The sequence below is a fragment of the Thermobia domestica genome, chromosome 15 (assembly GCF_964235325.1).
Source record: "Thermobia domestica chromosome 15, izTheDome1.hap1.1, whole genome shotgun sequence".
Taxonomy (NCBI): domain Eukaryota; kingdom Metazoa; phylum Arthropoda; class Insecta; order Zygentoma; family Lepismatidae; genus Thermobia; species Thermobia domestica.
In genome coordinates, this window is record NC_137468.1 from 151,106,247 (window position 1) to 151,129,616 (window position 23,370).

General features: G+C 36.1%; 1 protein-coding gene across 2 annotated transcripts in view; it reads left to right on the forward strand.

The window, feature by feature from the left end:
• LOC145671295 (carbonyl reductase [NADPH] 1-like) overlaps positions 1–23,370 on the forward strand; it is a 212,240-nt gene that overhangs the window by 5,597 nt on the left and 183,273 nt on the right. For both annotated transcript variants that reach the window (XM_081740262.1, XM_081740261.1), the window contains exons 2-3: positions 17,423–17,551; positions 22,492–22,623. In XM_081740262.1, coding sequence (XP_081596388.1) covers positions 17,423–17,551; positions 22,492–22,623 — 261 coding nt within the window. The remainder of the gene's footprint in view (positions 1–17,422; positions 17,552–22,491; positions 22,624–23,370) is intronic.

Here is a 23,370-nt window from a genome sequence, read left to right on the forward strand (position 1 = left end):
TTTTCTAGTGTCCACTTAGCACACATTGGTTTCTGGTTTTTGCACTGTAGTTATTGATAGTCTTCATCCGAACGCCATATTTATTTGCAAATAATTTTGTATTCCAGATTGTAAAAGTTGACTTGCCTCTGTTTGGAAGGTGATTTACTTATACCTGAACCTAACTTATCCTGTTGTAACATTACGTAATGTATTCTGACCAAATGTAGGCAAATGTACTACATCTTGGTCTTTGATTTTCGTGTGGTCCAGTGACACAGCCCAAATGTCGAGTATCCAATTCACCAGCGTCAGCTCACACTTGACAATCAAAACCACAAAAGCATGGAAAAATGGCTTACAAAGTGACATTGACGTAGTTAAGATGGGAGGGGACAAGCCTCTAATCCCCCTCAATACAGACTACGTAGCAATCTACTATAAATATTTAGCTGTGTTCAGCAATTTGGAAGTAACTATAACACAGTCAACGAACTTCTTCCGTAAGTCCGCCTCGGGGTGCCAACTAACGAACTAGATTCCAGCTTCTTTCTGCTTGTCCGCTTTATTCTCAAAGATAATTTTGCAATTTGCAGTATAAGTTCACTTCTGAAAAAGTTATTAACATATATGTTATTATGACATTAGCAGCTGACGTATTTTTGTAATAGTTATAGTGTCTGTAATTGTGAAATTTCTGCAGCAGATTTTCAGTCTAAAGCCTTACTTTTTTTTTTTTTTTTTTTTTTTTTTTTGTTAAAAACAGCTCTGTAGGTTTAATTGGGTTTTATTGAATTTTGTATGTATATTGAAGGCCACTTAAAATACATTTAAACGCTCATGGTATTTTTGTCCATCTGAAACTAATTCTCTACTGGGGTCGCAGTGGCTCAGGTTCCTGGTTCTATCCCAGCCCCCGTTTTGAACAAGCAGCGTGTGCGTGGATTTTCTCGGGTTCTTCCATTTCCTCTCCCTTTCGTCATGCCAGTAATAATAATAATACTAATAATAAATTTTATTGCAGAAACATCGGAGAACATCAGATGTATTACAATCGTCAGAAATAGAAGTTGCAATTTTCAGGGTTACATATATAACATAACATAATATACCATAATATAAACAAAGATCACTGGATAACAGACGCAAATATTTTAACTATCAATTTTGAGTTCAAAAAATTCAACACTATATATACAATTATTAATAAGTAATTTCTGTACTTCTTTTTTAAGAGCCAGAAATGGAAGTTCTCTTAGAAATATAGGAAGAAAATTATAAAATTTAACTGACATATAGTAAAAGGTCTTTTGCGTCTTACTATATTCACATCTGAATAATCCTAAACGGTTCCTGTTTCTAGTTTGATACGTATGAGAGTACCATAACTCATTGTGAATATGATTGTTTTCCTTGATGTAAAGCAAACATTGGTATATGAAAATTGCAGGTACTGTCATAATTCCTAATTTAACGAAGCTTGACCTACAATGTGCACGACTAGGGAGACCGAGCATTAATCTTACACATATCTTTTGTATTTTCAATAGGCTTTTAATGGAGGATTGATGACCCCAAAGTATCGTTCCGTAACTTAAATGACTGTAAATTTGTGCATAATAAACAGTTTTAAGTACCTTTAAACTTACGCACAGTCTTAATCTACGAATTAGATAAACCCCTTTACTAGCTCTAGTATTACCAATTCATTATTATGTTTCTTACTCTCTGTGCTTAGTCGTGAGACGTTGAACAAAAAGTAAAATTACAGAAAGTCACACGAGGAAATTGAAGTTCAACAAGGTTTCGTGTTATATTTCGATTTCAAAAAGGAGGTAAAACATTTTGTAGAGTAACAAAGAAGTGAGTAATATATATAATAGGATTAAATCCTTTCTTGCACAAAGCATCCAAATCTCTGAGCCAGGGGTTGAGACTGCAGATTCCCTCAAATTACGCCAGACAAATGCTGAAATAGTACCTGAACTTCAATGGCCAGAGATAAAGAAAAAAAAATTGCTTTGAGTGATATATTTTTTTTTAAATATAAAAATGTCATTTGTTTTGAAGAGCTAAAAGATTGGAAGTGATCGTTAAAAAAAGTTTTTTTCTTGTTGTCAATTTCCTTTCGTGAAATAGATTTTACAATTAAAAGACGAGTTTTAGTACTGATTGTCGTTAGTGTAGAGAAATTAGATATATATTTTTAGTGACTCAGGTGTTTGAGTAATATTTTACTTTGACTGTGACAGTGGCTGGAACCGATTCTTGTGTGTTCCATCACTTGTCGGAACTGTCTGTGGCGTTGGTGCGATGTCTATTGAGAGATGAGTTTGTGGTAGTTCCTATTTTTCCGATAGATGTCCGTCCTCAATGTAGTCATATAGTAGTGTGCCACTGTGATGGCAGCTGTTCATAGCTCTGTGTGGTTTGTTTGTGTCAGTGTGTTAGGTTTATGCACTGGTTTCAAATTCGTGCAAGCGCATGTTGGTAAATTAAATTGAAAAGCCGTTGAATGAATTTGATGCTAAGAGTTCGAATTCGTTTTTTCTAAATAAATCTGCATTAGATTCAGACATTGTTTTCGCTTTGTGGTATTATGTTGTTTGAGTTAGAGAAAACTTGTAATGATTGCGGTTGAAGTCTGCAGCTATTTCCGAAGTGTGACAAGGGTGGACGTTTATTAATTTTTTTGGTTTGTTATAACAGGAATTGTAGAACGAGATTGTCAACTCATGGTTCGAATACTTTGTTACATTTTTCATGTTATTTGTGGCGTCGTAAATTTCCTGTTGGTTTGTCACTTGGAGAGTGATATTTTCAGTTGATTTTTGATTTTTCACTTGTGCTATTTGAAATTACGAAATGTTTCGATAGGGTTTATTTTATCCAGGGGATTTTGGGAGGCGGCTACCCCATGTACTTTCGAAAATAAGCTTTCTACGTCTTTTATTTTTTTAAAAGGAAAAAACCTTAGCTGAGACGAATATTGTAGTTGACGATTATGGATAGTTGGATTAAGTTTAGAAGCTGGTTGTCATTTTTCTCAAGATTTTCTCAAAACATCTTTTGCTCCGAGGGAAACTATTCTAGCTTATTAACAAGAGGTAGTTAACTACAATATTAGAATCTGCATATCTGCCAATAGGATAAAACAAATAAGTCTAGAATGAACGACCATTCAATAATAACTGAAAAGAAGTCATATAAATTGTATATGATTTTCTAAATTTACAACTTTTCTCGTTTTCAATCTGAATAACTCAGTGTGCAATAATATCAATTTCAATAAACTGCGTACATACGCTTCTATTTCATGATTGTTTGTGTTGTTGTGTTTTCAATTCGAATAATCCAATGTACCAGACTAGTTTTTAGGAAGAGAGGTATGCACATATATTAAACATACTATAGTAATATTTTCTAGTACTGTATATTTTTGATTATTCTATATACATTGTTTATAAGTAGCTGTTGTGCCACTGCTTATTAAACTTTTACAATCAAGCAATACTATTAGCCCTATTCTAAAAATACACAAATCACTTATTTTCTGTAAGTTGGCCACTTTTCGATGGAACCAATGGTGGCCAACGTAGACGGGTTTCACTGTAATTTGTCTGAATCTGTTTTCGGAACAGTTTGGGAAACAGCTGCCAAAGATGTTTCTATTCTCTGGAGTAGTCTGGGACTGAATTCTTCGTAATAACTGACTGTTTCGAGGAACTGATTCCTAAACTGCTCCGGGTGCCGAGTCAGATGAATCGGCTGTAGTCACTGTCTTAGTCAAACTAAAAACGTGTCTTTGTTCTAATATTCGAATATGTAGTGCAAGAGCAGAGAAAATGTAATCGCATTACATTTTATTCGACTATTGAAATGCCTATTCTTTGCACGGGGAGGATTAGGTTCATAGGGAATGTTTTCTCTCGGCTGGGATCAGGGTTTGCCCAAGTGGGCCCAGCCCGAAAAAACCCACCGGGTTTTTTCGGGTTGGACCCACCTGAAGAAACCCACCTGGGTTTTTGAGCTTTTTGTTAATATATTATTGATACAACCAAGGTGATCACATCGAAAGTGATTTTTATCAGATTTTGGACTTTCCTTGGCGAATTGAATGCTTTCCCGTTAAGGTATACAACATTCAACATAAGACCTTTATAAAGTTCTGAATGCACTGATTGAATAAAAAAAACCTTACCTTAGCTTGAGATAATTAACAAATTAATGTATGGATTATGCTTATAGCCTATTTGAAGGAAGAAAAAAATGCAATTTTATATTTTAGAAAATACTTTCCGTGAATCGTGTGCTCGCCAATTCGGCGACGCAGAGGGACGTTGTCCCTCATACGTTTGACGCATTTAAAGCCATAGATGCCGGTACTACCAGTAAACATGTACTGCATTAATAAAACTATTAGTATTATTTCTTACCTTTGATGGTAACACAAGTATTCTTCAGTAAAATTTAGTTTTCCAACAACAGTAGTTTAGTGCAGTTATTTGTATGTACTCTTCAAATAAGCATTCTGTAGAATCAACACCAACAAAAGCATAAAAATTCGTCAAAATTAAGAAGCTCGATGCTCAGAGTTCCGAAAACTACGTACCCCTTACTATTTCAAGTGCTGAATTCGAACTTCATAATAGTGGAAGTTTCGATGTACAGTAAAGGGAGCTGCATTTTCGAGGGAGGAGGAAAAAAGGTCCCGAAGGAAGTTCTCGGGAAATTCCCCCAATTGAACGCACAAAGCATCGGAACTGAATACCTCAACAATAAAACTATTCATTTTATGCTGGGAGATATTTAAGACATTCAGAAACATCCTAACTATATATAAAACTACATGAGCTGACATAAATTATTGAGCACTTCCTGTAGGGCTACAATGATTAAATTGGGCATGATGGTAGCTTTCCGGAACTAACCGACAGAAAAATTGCTAAAAGTGAATATTTTTAATTTTAGGGGGTCTAAAGAGGGGATGAAAAATTTTCCCATGTTATTTAAATGGGCCTTTTTTTGGGCCTATAATCTCATGTTTTAGGTACTTAAGAGTTGGAATACAAACTTAAAATTCGGTATGCTTCATAAGTAGAAGCTTTGCTTTGTATATACTTAAACACAAACTATTTGCTGAGCAAAACAATATATTCACATAAAAAACATGTAGTTTTTTATGTGAATATATTGTTTTGCTCAGCAAATAGTTTGTTTGTGTTCGGTATGCTTGTACGTTTTCTTAGCAGAACCTAAGTAAATCAGTAAAAATTTAAAAATCCAACTTTAGAGTGGTTTTATAGGGAACTGAAATCTTTCCCATGTTATTTATATGGAACACCTTATACACCCCAAATTATTGAGCACTTCCTGTAGGGCTACAGTGGTTAAATTTGACATGATTGTAGCTTTTCGGGACAAACCCAAAGCAAAATTGCCAAAAGTGAATAGTTTTTAATTTTGAGGGGGGTCTAAAGATTGGATGAAGAATTTCCCAATGTTATTTAAATAGACCTTTTTTTTTTTTAAAAAAAAAAAAAATCTTATCTCATGTTTTAGGTACTTAGAATTGGAATAAAATCTTGAAATTCGGTATGCTTGTACGTTTTTGTAAGCGTTACCTAAGTGAAACATCAGAAATAAAAATTTCCAACCGTAGAGTGGTTTTATGAGGAACTGAAAAATCTTTCCCATGTTATTTATGTGGGACGTCTTCTACACCCCAAAATGTTTAGGCCCTTCCGGCATGATTAGAATGATGAAATTTGGCATTATTATAGCATTCCAGGACTAACCGATAGGAAAATAGCCAAAAGTGAATATTTTAAACATTTTTAGGGGTCTAAAGGGTGATGAAGAAATTCCCTTGTCATTTAAATGGAAGTTTTCTTGGGATACGAAATCTTATCTTTTAAATAGTTGAAATAGGAAAGGAAGTGATAGAATTGTGGGTTCAAGGGATGCGAGACCGTAGGCCGAGCAAAGACAATGCGTGGGGGGCGAAGCCCCCGGATGGGCAGATTGAGGAAATATGAAGAGCAAGTTCACGAAATTCACTGTTGATGCAAAGGGCGGTAAAAAGTGCGAGGCCGTAGGCCGAGCAAACTCGGGGGGGTCTGGGGGCAGAGCCCCCAGCTAGTCAAAGGCTAGTTTATTTTATAAAATATGAATTATATCTTTCTTAATGGTCTTAAATTAACTTTCTGGAAAGATCCCTCTTGCAACAAGTGCTTAGGACATTCCTGTAATTGAACCACAAGGTATCGAAAGTGAACTTCAACAATGAAAAAATATTTATTTTACGCTGTTAAATTAATATATTTGTTGTTCATATTTGGAAAACGTCAATGAGGCTTCTGGGGTGATTCAATTTGCATTTCTTCGTTCGTCTGCTTGTGCCACACATAGTACAGGGAATCATTTCCGGTCTTTTTACGTTGGTATGCCGCCAAAATCTACACAAATTTCAGAATGATGACAATTTTTTTCAAAATAGCGGGTGCGCACGCTACAAAGCGCAATTGGTCTTTTAAGTCGAAATTTTTAGAGTAGAAGCACGAGATACTCCAAATTAGCAGTATATATTTTGGCGATAATCCGACGTAAAATTTCAAAATGGCGGCCATTTTTTCAAAACAGCAGTGAATAGAAAATTGTTGCAAGTTGTGACAATGAGTCTTGAAATATAAATCACATTTTAACACTTTTACCCCAAAGACATTGAAATATTTTGATGAAACCCAATTAAACCCGAAAAAACCAATAAAACCCGAAAAAACCCATATGGACCCAGGTGGGTTGGGCTTTTTCAGAAACCTGGGTTTTTTCAAACTCTGGCTGGGATACTTAAATCGCTAAAAGTGCAATAAGAAAATCTCCATAAAATGTTCTATCTTTTACGTAAATTTTGAACTACCGATCTTAGCATACGCTCTTTCAGCAGTTACGCGATAATGTCCTATCCTGAGATTGGTACTAGCAATGTTCAAAACTAATTTCAAACTGTTCCCCGTGCCGCGATCACAATATGCTGCTTCCTTCTCTTTAGGCCCACTTTTATTTTCATACAATGGGTTTTATCTTCCCAACATCTACTTCCATTAGGATGCGCCTTGAATCAAAGTAAGATGATAGATATCCAGATTAAGGTAGGAAGCTATTTCTCGAAGTTTACTTGTACTGTTGATCGTTTACTCATAGGAAACTTAGGAAATACCAGTGTTCCTTTCCTTTGAATGAGTTTCAAAATCGTTGGAACAAGTGTTCACTTATTTTTAATGAGAAACTTATACAGGGTGTCCCAGGAGGAAGGGGCAATATTTTGGGAAATGGTAGTATGGGTGATTCTAAGCAATAAAATCCATATGAACATGTAGGCTTTAATCTCAACGGTTTGAGAGCTACAGATTGTGAACCATTTTTTTTTCTTTATTATTACTCACCCTGTAGTTATTTAGTGACCGGCCACTTTATCGGTACTTGTCAACCGATGGCATTTGCGTATTAGCAACAGGCATCTACCGTAGAGTTATAGTACATAGGCCCCTGTAACACGCCTTGCCGGATGCCGGGCTGAATTTTGGGGGGAAAGTACCCAAAATGGCAGACTCCAAATTCTTATCCTACACAAGAACTTCCTTATTTTGCGGTGGATCTTCAATATTTTGGCACCAAACCTAGGGTTTTCGGGGGCGAGCTATTTGCTCACACCACTGGTTCCTCTGTAGGTTTTCAAAATGGCGGAAAACAAGATGGTGGACGCGATACATGTAAAAAAAATTCTCTTTAATGTATTTTTAATATTGTCATGTGAAATATCACTTTTTATACGCAGGAAGCTTGTTTCTACAAACTATTTAATTCTGAATATCTTTAAAATGGCGGAAAACAAGATGGTTGAATCGTAATGTGTATGCATAAAGAGCCATCTTAAGTTTTATAGTCTGACATGTTTTCAAAACTTCCGATTTTCTAGATTGTACATTTCTCTTCATTTTTATTTTATCGTAAGATTCCAAAGAATTGAATTAGACGGAGGCATTCACCGTAATGCCATGATACTTAGGTCCCTGTAACATACCTTGCCGGATGCCAGGCTGAATTTTGACGGGAACACAAATCAAAAGGGCTGACAAGACATTCGTAATCTGCAGGGAAATGTCCTATTTACCAGTATATTTTTCAGTATTTTTGAAAACTAATTTGTTACACTCTAAGAGTTTTCAAAAATGTTGAACAGAATTTCGGGCATGAAATTACTGTTCGTTTTCCGATCGACTTTCTATAGTATTAAACGAGGTTTCGCGGTGATTCAAGAATCGAATTTAATTCCAAGTGTTTCAAAGTGGGGTGAGATATCGTCCATCCTTAAATACTTTCTCTCTCTTTCACGCAAACACACACATTTTATATATATATATAATAAACTTAAACCTTCGTCATCGATGACCATTCTCGGATGAACACTTCAAACGTCTTGCTTCTTCAATGAAAGAAAAAATCGTAAAATTATGGATTAAGAGGAGACAAGGTCTTACACACAAGGTTTTAAATCAAATTATGCACTTTTGTTTGAATTTGTCATAGCAGTCACATTCTCGGATGACTCTTATACAGTTTTGTAATATCAAAACAATATTGACTAAAGTGTAGGAACAACAACAATTTTTGTACAAATTATATGTCCACTTACCACTTCATGTTATCGCAACAGACAAGTTTCTTAGATGCAATACAATGTGAAACAAATTTCCTTGTTCCTATTAATTCTTGCCCGTTGGATTAAGGCAACCAACACCATTGCACCCGCATGTAGGCAAGCATAGTTGTAGTGGAGTTGAACGCCTGCATTTGCAAGACGGCAGATGGCACTTTTTCTTACATCCGCACGAAACCAAAACTACGCATGCCAGACAACCTTGAGATTAGAATCATCCTTTCTCCATCCTCCAGTTTCCTCGGGATTCTCAATATCCATGATGGCAGTATTTGCTTGCAACCATATTTTAGCCTGATAGTTTGACCGAATGAAATGAAGTTTAAGAGCATCTTTTGTAGGTGGAAGATGTTCCAACTGTTTCTTGCCTTCTAGAAACTGTTCGTATCGAACACGGTCGATGCCTCCAAATGGATCGGATGCAGAGTAAAGTCTACAGATGAATTCCTCCACGCCTTTCATTGATCCATCACGTCCGACACCTTCTAGATGTGGGTATTGAATAAATATTTTCCAGGAGCTCTTTTTTCCATGGCCGGTAAAGGATGACGTCGTATCGCAGCCCGTTACTGAATGAAAACCCACCAGATTTTCCCTCAGTCTTGTTCAGATTCGCAGAAATAGCATTGATATTGAAGAATTTCCGATCTCTGGATGTTCCTCCCGCCATCCAAACCTTCTTGGAGGATTCGCCGAAGAAATGAATTAACATAACTAATACATCAGTGTCCCTGCTCATCATTATCACCTGTTCAATTTCACTATCTCGAATAGCTTCTTGTTCATGCAGTATCATTAGTGTGTCTGCTTCCTCGTGATTAGACACCAGATGCCATAGTTCCCCTTTCAAATTTGAGAACTTTATCACGAGAAGCACAAGTTATCACTTCGCAGCTTTCTGGCAAGTGTTGACATGCTAGTTGAAGTAATTGGTTTGCAAGAAAGGATGCAAGGTAAGCCTTGTTGCTATTGAGACCAACATACTGATCCCATGAAACTGGAAGTGGAGTGTTCCCATCGCCAATGATTTTTCTTATAGGTCTTTTTCTTTTATCATCTCTTTTCCTTCTAGTGTGATTCTTAATCGATCATGGTCGGTAACTGTCAAATGTTATTACAATTCTTTTAACCTCTGCAGATACGTACGAGAAAACTATAGCTGAATTTTTTTCTCCATAATCGTTGAATGTCTTGCAGTCTGAAGGTTTGCCAACACAATGCATCAAAGCATGGCCATCTATGATTAAACAAGTAGAAATATCAGAAACTGGTGTTGTGGCTGAAATGTTTATTGTTAGTATGTCTATCAAAGTCGACTTGGGGGTGAAGTTCATCGATCCATCGTTCTTTGCCAAGGAAAGTGGAACGGGTGATAGTTTGTGAAAGGATATCCTCCAGTTACACTTCCCGTCCTGCTTGTTGTGCACAGAATAAACGTTGTATCAGCTGTCTTTCAAACTTTATTCATTTCTTTTCATTTTGTGGAGTGGTAACAACTACTTTCTACAGTGATGCAAATGTTAGAGAATTCTGTCTCTTTATAGTCGAAAGGAATGGCACTGTTTGTTTTATTAACCTCTCAGTCAAGAATGTTTTTCCCAGGTTTTCCCTTCGCTGTTTTGCAGACAGGAGATGTTCTTGAACTTCAGGTAATGCTATGTCATTTGTCGATAAACTAACGAGCATTTGTGGGTCAATAACATTTTCTTCATCTGCACGCTCCGGAGGATGCGGAACATTCTTACACATGGAGAACATGTTAAATCTCTTAAACTGTTCAACTAGACTTTGAACATCTTCCTCATCGCGGTGTAATCTTGAGACTTGAGAATCTTTGCGCGTTGTGATAGAACCATCAACTTCAATACCAAACATTTTCCTTGTTTCGTCCGAAATGCGAGATCTTTCAGTCCAGGTTATGCAAAACCTCTCTTGCCGTGTCAGTTCGTGTGATACCAATGACACAGTTTGCTAATTTACATAATTTGTTAATCCACTCGGTAGCTTGGTCAAACGGTACTTGATTGAAAGCATTTTTTGTCCGTTTGGCGACAAAATTGCCTTTTAATGAATTCATGGTGTACTTCCGGAAATGTTTGATCTAGTGTTTTCAACTGAACCAAGTAAATTGGAGCAAATCTGCCATAATGAGTATGGTCATATACACTTAGCCATGGCACAATTTCTTCTAGTGCCTCAACTTGTAGCTTCCAGTTATCCTCTCGATCAATTTATAGGCTATATTTTTTTAGGCGAATACAGTGACATCGGTTGAGCAAATAAAATAATAACTCTTGATCGTCGAAAAGTGGCATTTTAACAAGAATTGTATTTCTAAATTAAGTTATATTAATTATATTAATTAATATATTTAATAATTACATAGGTACTATTAATTATATAGGACAAACTACAACTATGTTCAGGGTCGGATTAACGCCAGAGAACTTAGTCCGTCTTCTTCTAGTATAGGGGTCCCATTCGAGCTACGGGTATTACTTTATTATTATTATTATTATTATTCAACCATCTTGTTTTCCGCCATTTTAAAGATATTCAGAATTAAATAGTTCGTAGAAACAAGCTTCCTGCGTATAAAAAGTGATATTTCACATGACAATATTAAAAATGCATTAGAAAGAATTTTTAAACATGTATCGCGTCCACCATCTTGTTTTCCGCCATTTTGAAAACCTACATATAGGAACCAGTGGTATGAGCGAATAGCTCGCCCCCGAAAACCCTAGGTTTGGTGCCAAAATATTGAAGATCCACCGCAAAATAAGGAAGTTCTTGTGTAGGATAAGAATTTGGAGTCCGCCATTTTGGGTACTATGGCTCTACGGTGGATGCCTGTTGCTAACACGCAAATGCCATCGGTTCATTTTCTATTGACATTTCCGGGGCTTGGCCGGCTGACTAATTCTACAGAGGTGGTACATAATGGATTTGAAAGGTGATGAAATGACTTTTCCAGTGATTTGCAATATGTGGCAGTGGTATCTTTAGAAGAGAAGTTATTGAGGGATATTTTGGAATCAGGGTTATCAACCAATTTCTTTAAATAACCTGAGCTCCTCCGTGGCTAAGCGGTTAGCGTACGCGCCTTTGGCGTGGGAGACCCGGGTTCGATTCCCGGCGGGAGCTCATGTGGTTCGGATTCCACGTTAATCAGTAGGTCCACGTCTCATATAGCCTCGCTGCTGAACGGGACGTAAAACTCAAAATCAATCAATCAATCAATCTTTAAATAACCTTAACTTTCTCAAATTTCCCTCAATAGCTTCTCTTTCGAAGACAACACTGCCACATGCTGCATACCAGGGTTGGCAAAAAGCATGGTTTTTATTAAAAAAAACCAAAAAAACAGGTTTTTTTGGTTTAAACCAGGTTTTTTTTTTTTGGTTTAAACCAGATTTTTATGGTTTAATTAATTTGCTCTATATATTCATATATGGACAGAAATAAGTTTGTTTCGCCTTGATGTTATTATGCAACAACCGGGTTATGCTGAAAGGGGTCACATAAGCTTAAAGCGGAATAAAAACCGCTTCTCGAGTTACATCCGAGAGAAATTGAACTCGGAACCAGGACTAATTGGCCACAAATGCGATACGTCTGCCGACTCACTCACGAACGAATCCTGATAAAAAAAAAAAAAAAAAAAAATACGTTGTACTGATCTTTACATGCTTCTTAATATAACTGTCAAGAGTCATTTGAGAAGGACAAAAAGATACAGTTGCACAAGTGAAACAATTACACAGAATTACATATGAACAATTTCAAAGTACTACGGAGTACAGAAGAACTAATTTAGTTCAAGTTAGTTAACAACGACTTTTATTGGTCCAAATTAAAGAAATACACCGACTTAATCTGCATATCAATCAGAAAAAAAAATAAAGATAGATACGAATTATTTGAGTCCACTTTGGCTCACTCATTTATACATAAATAGATACCAAAGATACTTATTTCACTAAATGCCTCTCGTGGGGTCTGTATGACCCCCCCCCCCCCACACACACAAAAGAAAAGTACGGCATTTTCGATGTATTTTATCAATAGTAAACATTGAAACGAAACAATATTTAGAATTTTTCTTCGATTGTAATTACATGACAATAATAAGTACAAAAAATCACAAAATAAATATTTATAAACTTATTTAAAAAGAAGTTGCTTTTGTAGTATAATCTTTTTGAGTAATGAGTGGGGAATTTAGGTCTGAAGATAATACGAATAATATACGGGAGTGAAACGTGATAACCCCCAAATGTATTCATCAAGATTTTTACAAACACTTACACTTTTACGAACATTTTTTTGGTTTTTGGTTTAAACCAGTTGGTTTTTTTTTTTGAAAAAACCAGCTGGTTTAAACCAGCCAACCCTGCTGCATACCATTGAAAAGGTCATTCCATCACCTTTCAAATCCGCTATGTCTTACCTCTGTAAAATAGTTACAAGGTAAACAATGGTTCACAACCTGTAGCTCTCAAACCGTTGAGATTAGCACCTATGTTCATATGATTTTTTTTTTTTTTTTTGCTTAGAATGACTCATACTACGGTGTGTTTCAGTGAAAAAGCCGTGATTTTGAAGTGCAACAACGCATTTTTGATGACCATAGTGAGAGAAATTTACACAGTATGATAAATGAGACTAAAGTTTAATGTAACACATGTTCCAAGTGTTCATCCTGATTGGACACTTCCCTCTGACCCTGATGCACATCTTATCAAAACCCTTACTAAGGGTGACGTGACTAGCTGCTGCCCTACATTGCTCAATATTTACTCTTAATTTATTTAAAAATCGAGGTTTAAGCTTGAATACCTCCTGTTTGAGGTAACCCTATTAAAAAATCACAAGGGTTAATATCTGGGCTTCATGGAGGTCACTGTAAACCTGTTCCTAAAAACAATGGATAGCGATTAGAGTTCATGCGGTTATGGAATTTTGTGTCAAGGAAATTAAGGACAGCTTCTCTTGTATGCGGTTTAGCTCCCGCCTGCTGGAACCAATGTCGACGAAGTGGACCTTTTACGACGAAAACTAGGATAGAGGTAATACTCAAGCATTTCCAAATAATTTTCTGATGTGACATAGCCATCAAAGAAAGGTCCAATTATTCCATGTTCTGTTAATTTTGAAAGCATCTCCAAGACAACATTTGCAGGTCTTTTCGCAGAATACTCCAATATGATGTTACGGACATTGTTTTCTGCTGACAAACGTCGCAGATTTTTTAGTCGGGCTATTCACAATAGATGCTCGCACTACTGCAATACGCTGTTCTGTACGCACAGTTGATCTGGATCCCCCTCTTCGAAGTCTTATTGAACTGGTCAACCTAACGCTATATAGACTTGGTAGATGGTGCCCATGCAGAATGATTCTCCAGTCGGAATCATCGTTGGATATCAACAAGAGTGTAATTTAATGAACCAAGTTACCAATGAGATCTTCTGCTACAACTAAGTCTATGGTCCGCCATTGTTATACTAGACTATGCAACTTGAAACAAAAAGAAAGGCGTTGTTGAACAAAATTTATACTTTGTTAGCTGTGTATTTACCAGGGATGGGCAAAACTGGAAACTAGTTTCTAGAAAGACTGATATTTCGGTTTTCTCCAAATACCAGTGCGATTTTCACCTGAAAACTATTGGAAAACGCATAAAGCTATTTCTGTGGAAAGGAAATCAGTTTCCGGAGAACGAGACCCTGTTCTGGTTTGAAATAGGATGAATTTTGGAAGACAAACCGGAACCGGTTTTGAGGAAAACCGAAACCGGATCCCGTGAAAGACCAAACCGGTTTCGGAGAAAGTCGGTTTTTGGAGAACCCGAAACCGAATTATTACACTATTATTCAAATTTTGTAGCCGCTAGGAATCACAGCTTTTTGGGTGAAAAACACCCTGTACCATTTCCCAAAGTATTGCCCCTTCCTCTTGGGACGCCCTGTATATAACAAGTTGTTTAATCTTTCTAAGTTAGCAGGATCGTGAGATCTTAAATTTTTCGCATAGATTTTCTTTGCTTACCCTCCCGTAGGATGTTAATTTTAATCAAGGTGATATGATAGAAACCTAGTTCAAGTTACGTGATAACCACATCCGAAAATTAATTTTAAACTGTTTCCCCGTGATCATAAACGAGATCCTTTTCATTTTTATACAATAGATTGCAGTTGAACACTGTTACCGTGAACTTGATCGAGCGCAATCAAAATTCTTTATGCATGATTCCTAAGGAAATGTTTCCAATTGTATTCTGTTCAGGTGGTGATCTCTTGATAAGTACGTGTTTTAAACGACTCCTGAATTTAGGCACGTAGTAAGAAATACGATATAAGTCAGTAAATATGAACACATTAAGGTTATTATTTCAATCAGTTTTGAAGTAGATATATTTTTAGAGGTGGATTTTTTGTTGGAGTGATGTTATTTTTATGTGGATTTACCCTTCCAGATAACAGGGTTTTTGAGCTGAGGAAAATTTCAACAACCTTGCTACATACATACCAGAATTTCTGGGATTTTTCCCAGCCCAAAAGTACCCAGTGGAATTTCCTGGATAAAACCCAAAATAAACCTGCCTCCGAAAATATATTCCAAAAGATAAGCTTAATGGATCGAGATTGTCCTTTAATGTGATTATACTTACTTTCTTCAATCGTGTTTCTTAGTGCATCTGGTTTTTGAATTGTCTTAAAATATGTATTCATCAAGAGATCTTCAGAACAGAATACCATTGTAGGGGGTGGATGGGTGACGATTAGGGTCATTCATAACGAATTTAGTACGTGCTCGATCAAATTGTCCCCGGCGACGGGAATAACCACAACACATCATTCAGTTATTCTTAATTGCAATAGCTACTGGTCCTCTAGGTTGGGGAAGGGTACTTCTCTGTAAAACCTGCTGCGCATGATCGCTTAGATCACTAATCAGCTGCAGAGGAATGGTGTTACTGTACAGTATTATGTCTCGAATGTAGCCGGCTTGATTTTAGTTATTACTTGGCACAGTCCATCAGTTGGGTGTTCGACTAGCTAATAGCGCCTTCCGTACTAATCTTGGTACCAGTCTTTGTGGAAGATAGCAAACCATCGTTAACGTATCGTCGTGAGATTCTTCCTCAATTATTTTACGTATGTGCGTTGTATTCCTGAGCACGGTAGACTTTGTCTCCGTGCTGGGCTGTACGTTTTTGTGCTACATCTGTGCGTGAGGGTTTTCTCCGATGACTGTGTGGCTCTCTCTGGTTCGGTTCTGTGCTGTATCCCCATGGCTACTTCGTACACAAGTTTGGCTTATGCTTGGCTTTGCATTCGGAACAGCACACGGTACCAGCAGGACTTTGCAGCATTATTAAAGCAGTACGCAGATTTTGATGTTTTATACGGACTGATCTAAGAATGGGAATTCTGTTGGCTGTTGCTTTGTCACCGACGAAGTCAGCTGAATTTAGTTTGCATCGTCTGTTTTCAGTACATACTGCAGAATTAACTGCAATTAAGCTTGCCCTCGACCTTGCGGTTACGCTTTTGTTACATCGTGTGCTGATTTGCACGGATTCTCAGAGCGTAGTTGAGCCTACAGAATGTCTTCAGAAGGACGCTCTCACTCAAGACATTCTTAAGAAATGCCATCAGCTACAGCAACGTCGTTGTCGCCATTGTCTGCAAGGTGCCCGTTCATGATTGCATTCAGGGATACGAACGTGCTGAGACAGCTGCCAAACACGCCATCTTGACCGAGGTTGGATTGGAGCATAGTCTTCCTCCAATCTCATTACCTTGATGCGCTCTAATTGGCAAGCAGATCGGGACCAGGCAAATGAGAATAAACTTCACGCAGCTGAGCCACACTATGGAGAATTGCACATATTCGCTCGCTCTTGTCGAGATGGTGTTCCTAAAGCCTTTACGTATCAGATACTCTCTCTCCTGTTATTTGTTGCATGGTTTTAATCGTCCGTATTGTGAGGAGTGTATTGTTTCTCTGAGTATTCAGCACATTGTCGAATGTCGTGAATACTCCAAACTCAGAGCGCGTCATGGACTGTCGCTTACAGGTGATCGTGCATTGAGCAAATGATATTGCTATTGTTGAGCGTGTCTTCTCTTTTGTGCAACTTGTAACACACTTGCAACTCTTTTGCTTGTGTTCTGAATTTTTGTTCGTCTTTTGCTCGTGTTTATTGTTACTATACTTTCTTTTATAGTTCTTTCATTATTTATTATTATATATTTTCTCTATTGATAGTGTCTATTGATATTGTTCTATTTTTGATATTTATTGTTACATATTTATTCTCATTTCTTATATTTTACTTCTCTTTTTGCAGCAGTATTTTTATAATATTTTAATGTTTTTTAAACGTTATTTACGACAGTCGTCTTGATTGTGACTAAGACAGTCTCGATACTGACGTCATCATTAAACCTAAACCAACCAATCAATTTTCTTTATTATTATTCAGTTATTAAATATTAGAATATATTCCATTGAATTGTTCCAACAAAACACAGAAAGGAGACATTTAAGTACTGAAATTATATTCGCGATTATATGTGAAGTTCTGAGTTTTCAGTTGATGCTAATGTAGTTTACGTAGAAGTGCAAAGAGTGGAATTTTGGTGTAAAAATGTATGTACCGAAGCTATCCTCTAGTATTATGTTCAAACGAATTTGCATTGTCTTTTTCAGGTAACCGGTGGTAATAAGGGTATTGGCTATGCTATTGTTAAAGGCCTTTGTGAGAAATTTGATGGTATTGTGTATTTAACTGCACGAGATATTGGAAGGGGCAAGGCGGCAGTAGCGAAACTTAATGAGGTATGTAGGGCTATCTGTAGTATGTAGCGAAATATCTTCTGTTTAATAGTTACTTAATGATAATTCATACATTAACGAATATGTATTACATATGTATTACATATTACATATGAATTACATATTAACGAATTAAAAAGGTTCACTTTTAACTGTCCTTTAAACCAGGGTGGATTGATTTAAATTAAGACATAAATCATTTGATTTTTAAATAAAAATCTTTGATTTAAATCAAGTTCCGAAATAAATTAATTTGAAGTAAAAGTAAGTAAAATCTCGTTTCTGTTCTGTTATTTCGATTATGGAAAATAATCATAATACAATGAGATTCAAATGTATGCATAGCACAGTATGAATATCATGCAAGGGATGGTTAAGGAAAATCCCATTTTGAATGGGTAACGGAGCAATCTTGCTTTCTTCGTAACATAAGTTTTATAAATTTTTGACTATTTCAATGGGGAAGTCACCATGGACATGTAACACTAAAATTTCTTTTGTATCCGCGTTTGTTCCTAGATAGGGGCTATTTAGAGGATACTCTCTCCGAAACTTTTTTTTTAATTATATAATTTTAGGCGAAATTTTTGTATTTTATATGTATTTCGTGTCGCAAGTTAGTTGCGATTTTTTTATGACTGCCAAATATCAGTAACTTTTGTGGAAAAAGTGTCTTGTTGATAAATGTTGCTGTACTTTTTCCTTTATGCTTAAACTGTTTGGGATTCGATTGAAATAGGTTAACGTTTGGGGATTACTTCAAAATTAAATTCCAATACTTTCACTTAAATGGCGTAATTAACATTTAATACTAACTGCTAATATTTTTTCTTCAGTTCGCGACTTGTATTATACGAGGAGGAAGATTTAAATCAAGAAATCAACAAAGATGATTTTTTTTTTTTTTTTTTAAATCATTTTTTCCACTGCTTTAAACTAAGATAAATTGAGCACAGTTTCTACTCTTCCAAGTGGGCTTTATGGTGGACAGTTACCGTACGCGTTGGTTTTCTCGGGTTCCCCCCTTTCCGCCTTCTTCATTCCACCATTTAGTTCACCAGCATCTCATTTAATCTTACCATAACTTTACCTGGGCATTAAACTAAAATAGTTTCCATGATCCAATGTCTTTATTGTGATGTGAAAATTTGTGCTGCACTAATACTAATATTGAGAAGTTTCTTGTGACTCGAAGATTGTCTACACAAAGTTCTCATTGATAGAAATGTTTTTGAATCTTAATAATAATAATAATAATAATAATAATAATAATAATAATCTGAACTAAGTCCATCGGGAACCTCGACAAAAGATTGGTTATCATAGACCGATCTGAAGAATAGTAGTAGAATTAAAATATTGAAGATTTCACATAAATTGTTGTAAAATTACACAAGAAAAATTAATATATGAAATTGTGAAACAAATATCATTGGTTCAGAACTAGTCAGTTCATTGTTGTATTCGAAAACTTTGGGCTTCGAATCTTTACTTACTCATTTGTCCTTTATTTGAAATGCATATATTGGTCTGTTCGCTCAAAGAATTAGATTCTTACTACGTTAATACAGCATTATTTCACTTCAGTTAAATCAGAAATCTAAATTTTATTGCTTTGCTTCATAATAATTCATTCTCAGTAGCGGATTTTAGACATCTTGCGATACTAAACAATTTGGAGCCGGAAACCCCCGTCACCTGCCACTACATCCACTCCGTGAGAAGCTGTCCACTAATGAAATAGTCCTAGCATATCTCTGATAGTTTTGTTTTAGCCACACTCCTTTGCAGTACATTTACTTTATAATATATAAAAATATCCATCTTTGAGATCAGCAGTGTTAGATGTCACGCAACACTTTGACCAGTATTTTAAACTGCTAAGTTTTGACACATTAATGTTAAATTCATTTCAGAGTAATGATGAAACGTACCAAAGCAAACAACGTAAAATTTTCAATAATAATTTGCAATAAAGACTGCAGACGTTGATTTTTTTTTCTTTCTTTTGTGGCCCTAGTCAGCTTGCCTCGTTTGCCTACTCGGAAATCCAATGCTACTCCTCCTGTACAATGAGAAAAATTTATTGGTGGCATTTATAACCAATGTTATCAGGCATTAGTGAATACTGTCGATACTAGAGCAAGTTTTCCACGTGTTTTCTGTTTTTGTGACAGGTTAATTTGATCACATATCCAATGATTGTTCAAGGAATTCAGAAGGCACACTTTCTACGGTGCATACGTTCCAAGAACTAAACTTCCCCTCCCCCTTTTCCTATAAAAGTCAGATGGAACTTCATGTGATCAGCACGTTAGGAGTTTTAGGGACGTTTTCTCTTACTTGCTCTATATAAAAAAAGGAAACACCCCCTCCGACTGTACCCATGTGTCAAATGTTGCCTCCAGTTGTAAATAGAAAATTTTCTAGCATGTTTCCTCCCTTTCCGAACCATTATCTCGACTTTTTTTTTTCTCATTTCATAGCATGAAATTTCCTAGAGGTAATTTTTGTTTACATTTTTTAGGCTTTTTACAACACCAAGCATCTGTATAAGAAATTTTATCTAAAATTTTGTTTGTATTTGGTGGGATGCGCCATAAAAAAAAAAAAAAAAAAAAAAATCGAATCGCATGCACAGGAAACACGTGAAGTGATATCTTACCAATATTAGATTTCCAAACTACGCTATACATAAGTGTTGGAAGTACTATTAGTCTGTCGACAGGTATCAGAACAAAAATGTTAAGAGATAGCGGCAAGCTGTTTTTAGCAATCAATCGAGAGGTCTTTAATCTTCAACAAAACACTACCAGATGTTTTCGGTATATACTGTTATTGACCCATTTGTTTTTCAACGTAATCACCATGATCTTCATGACTATTTTGTCCACCACCCGGAAGACTTTCATCTGTAAGCAATTGGGACAAGTGGAAGTCGTAAATATATATAGATATATATATAAAATAATGAGGCTGAAGAAGCATACCTAATATTGTTCGTGCAACAGAAAAAGAATCGTCCGAATGAAGTTGTGCACGTGCGAGTAGCATTGAGGTGATCTGCTGCCGTAAATAAAATAAAATTTAAAAAAAAAAAAATAAAATTTAAAAAAAAAAAAAAAAAAAAAGGCCCGCTATGGGTGAAGTGAGATATTTCATTGTGTACCATTTACGGACCGACAGAAATAAGGGGAAGCTTAGGAAATGGAGCGGGGAGTTTTGGAAGAGCGTTCAAATGTTCATGACGATGAGCGTAGCGGAACGTATAGTATTAAGACAGACGATTTCGTGGAACTCGTTAACAAGAAAGTGCGATCCAATCACCAATTCACAACGAAACTCGCCAAAGAGTTGTATCTGCGAAAATACTGCTTGTGATTATGGTACAAGTTGGATTATCACAAGCTGTATGCGAGATGGGAGGGGGGCAAAAATCCTTATGGACGCTCACAAAAACTAAAGAATTTCCGCTGCACGAGATTTTTATGGCCTGGGGAGAGGATGGGATTTCGGATATCGTACGCCACTGGGTAGTCGAAGCAACAGTCAACGCAATGGCGGCACTCTGGTACCCCTAAGCGAAGGAATTAAAGCACAAGCAGTTCACAAAATCATGGCAACAGTGGTTTGGAATCAAAAGGGTGTGATTCTTCTGGACTTCTTGAAACTAGGACAAAGAATTACAGCAGATGTGTATTGCTGAACACTGCGTAATCTGAGACATGGCACCCAAAATCGGCAGGGAGGAATGCTATGCAAGCTTGATCTCTTTCCAAACCTCAACCAATCTATTTGTGCCAAAAGTGATACAAAGTGATTGGGACTTAGGCCTAAAGTATTATTTTTCTCCCGTGATACTTGTGAAAGACCAGTGTGTAATTTTTATTTATTTTTGTTTTATAGCAGTTTCATATAAGTGATTTATTGTTGCTTTCTTGCAAATCTCAAATATTTTCACAGAACATTCTATTCGACCTAATATACTTAGTAAAAGGAAGTGTTCACCATACACATTTTGTATTGTATGGTTTCAAGTATATAAAAAATATATTTTCGGAGCTGAAGAATGTCGTTACTGTTTCAGTGATTTATTGTACTACTGCGTTTTACTAACCAACCAAATTTAAGCCCCATTCATGGTACATCATATATCGGCTAGGTCGAATACAGTTCAACGTATTTTCTCTGCTACCAATGTGCCCTTTCTTCAAGGAACATCTTTATTACTCAGAAACAAGGATAGGATGACCCGAAACCTGAGATCTGAAGGAAACCTCACTAGCAACAAACTGACAAAGGGAAGGAAAAGCTGTGGAAAATTATTTTGTAACCCAGAGTTACATTTTTCTTGCAGCAACCAACCCTTTAAAGAAAAGCTTCTTGAAATAATAGTAATACTAGTATTTCTTCAGCTTGCTCCTTATTTTAGCTTCCGTGCTGGCAAACATGCATCTCAATTTGCGATTCATTTTTCAATTTGTATCGCATTTCCATGTTTTTGCATTGCAAATTGCGATGCGATAACGCTGGTTCCTACATAGAAATTATAAGAGATAACTTGAAACTTTTTTTCTTTTTTAATGTGGATTCAGCGTCTGAAGAACAGGTTTCATCTGTTCTTATCCTTCTATTCCAACTGGAAGTGATAATCTATTTGTTTCAGCTTCAGTTTGAATTCCTATAATATAGTCTATCCTAGTTTCACACTATGAAACTAATCTCACTCTAGAAGGTTGTAATTTTTCGCTGTAATTTGTTAGTAGTATTAAATTTTTATTACCCGCTATCAAATTTCTTTAAAGGTATAATTTTCATTGATGTTTGCATTTAAATCAACAAATTTTATCCTTAATGCTTTTCTGAACTTTCGTTTCGTTAGTTTTTTAAATTTATAAAAGATTTCCTGATTTCTCATTCGTATTAATGTTTTACTTTTTCAGTTGGGTTTGAAACCAGAATTCCATCAGTTAGACGTAGATGATCAGGAAAGTATTAATCGTTTCCGAGATTTTATGAAGGAGAAGCATGGAGGCATTGATGTGTTGGTGAACAATGCTGCCATTGCTTACAAGGTAATTCTAAATTCATAATTCGTATATCATTAGAACAGTTAAATGTATGAGAAAAGGTTATTACATACTCAAGCAACTGAATTCAGTAGGTAGGAACATTGAATCCTAGGTCACGATTCTACGGACCTTGAACCTGAAGCTAAACTTCGATTTACTTTGGGGCGTGAATTTAACCAGAATTTCTGAATTCTATCGGTTTTTTTTTTTTTTTTTTTAATCTTTTAGTAGCTCTTTTAAGCTGTAAATTTAAGATCTTTAAAACTGACTAGTTGAACTTGCGCTCCCTCCACAGCGCATCATTCGCATATGAGCATGAATCTCCTCATTCCTCACATCATCTGTACATGTCCCTTTACAGACACAAGTGAAAAAAGTCTTAATTTTAAAAAAAATCGGCAAAGGGTATCATAAAGGGGAGATTTTTTCGATTTTTTCCTAAATCTCACACCGTTCGGAAGATTTGAGCCTACTTCCGGTTGGAGTTTTATTCATGTATCACCAGTGTTTTCTTTCTTCTTGCATGCAGTATGTAATACGCAAATACATTACATACACAATTATGTCTGTTATATATGGTGTTCATTGGGCAAAACACTCCAAAAATAGATTAATCTTAGATTGGAGAAATGGTTATCCTTTCTTTTTCATTGTTATTTGGCCATGAAACAAACGCCTGAGACATAACGCAATCCCTATATTCAATGATGTGGTCTTGAAATGTATAATGCGTAGGATATGGTTCTTCGG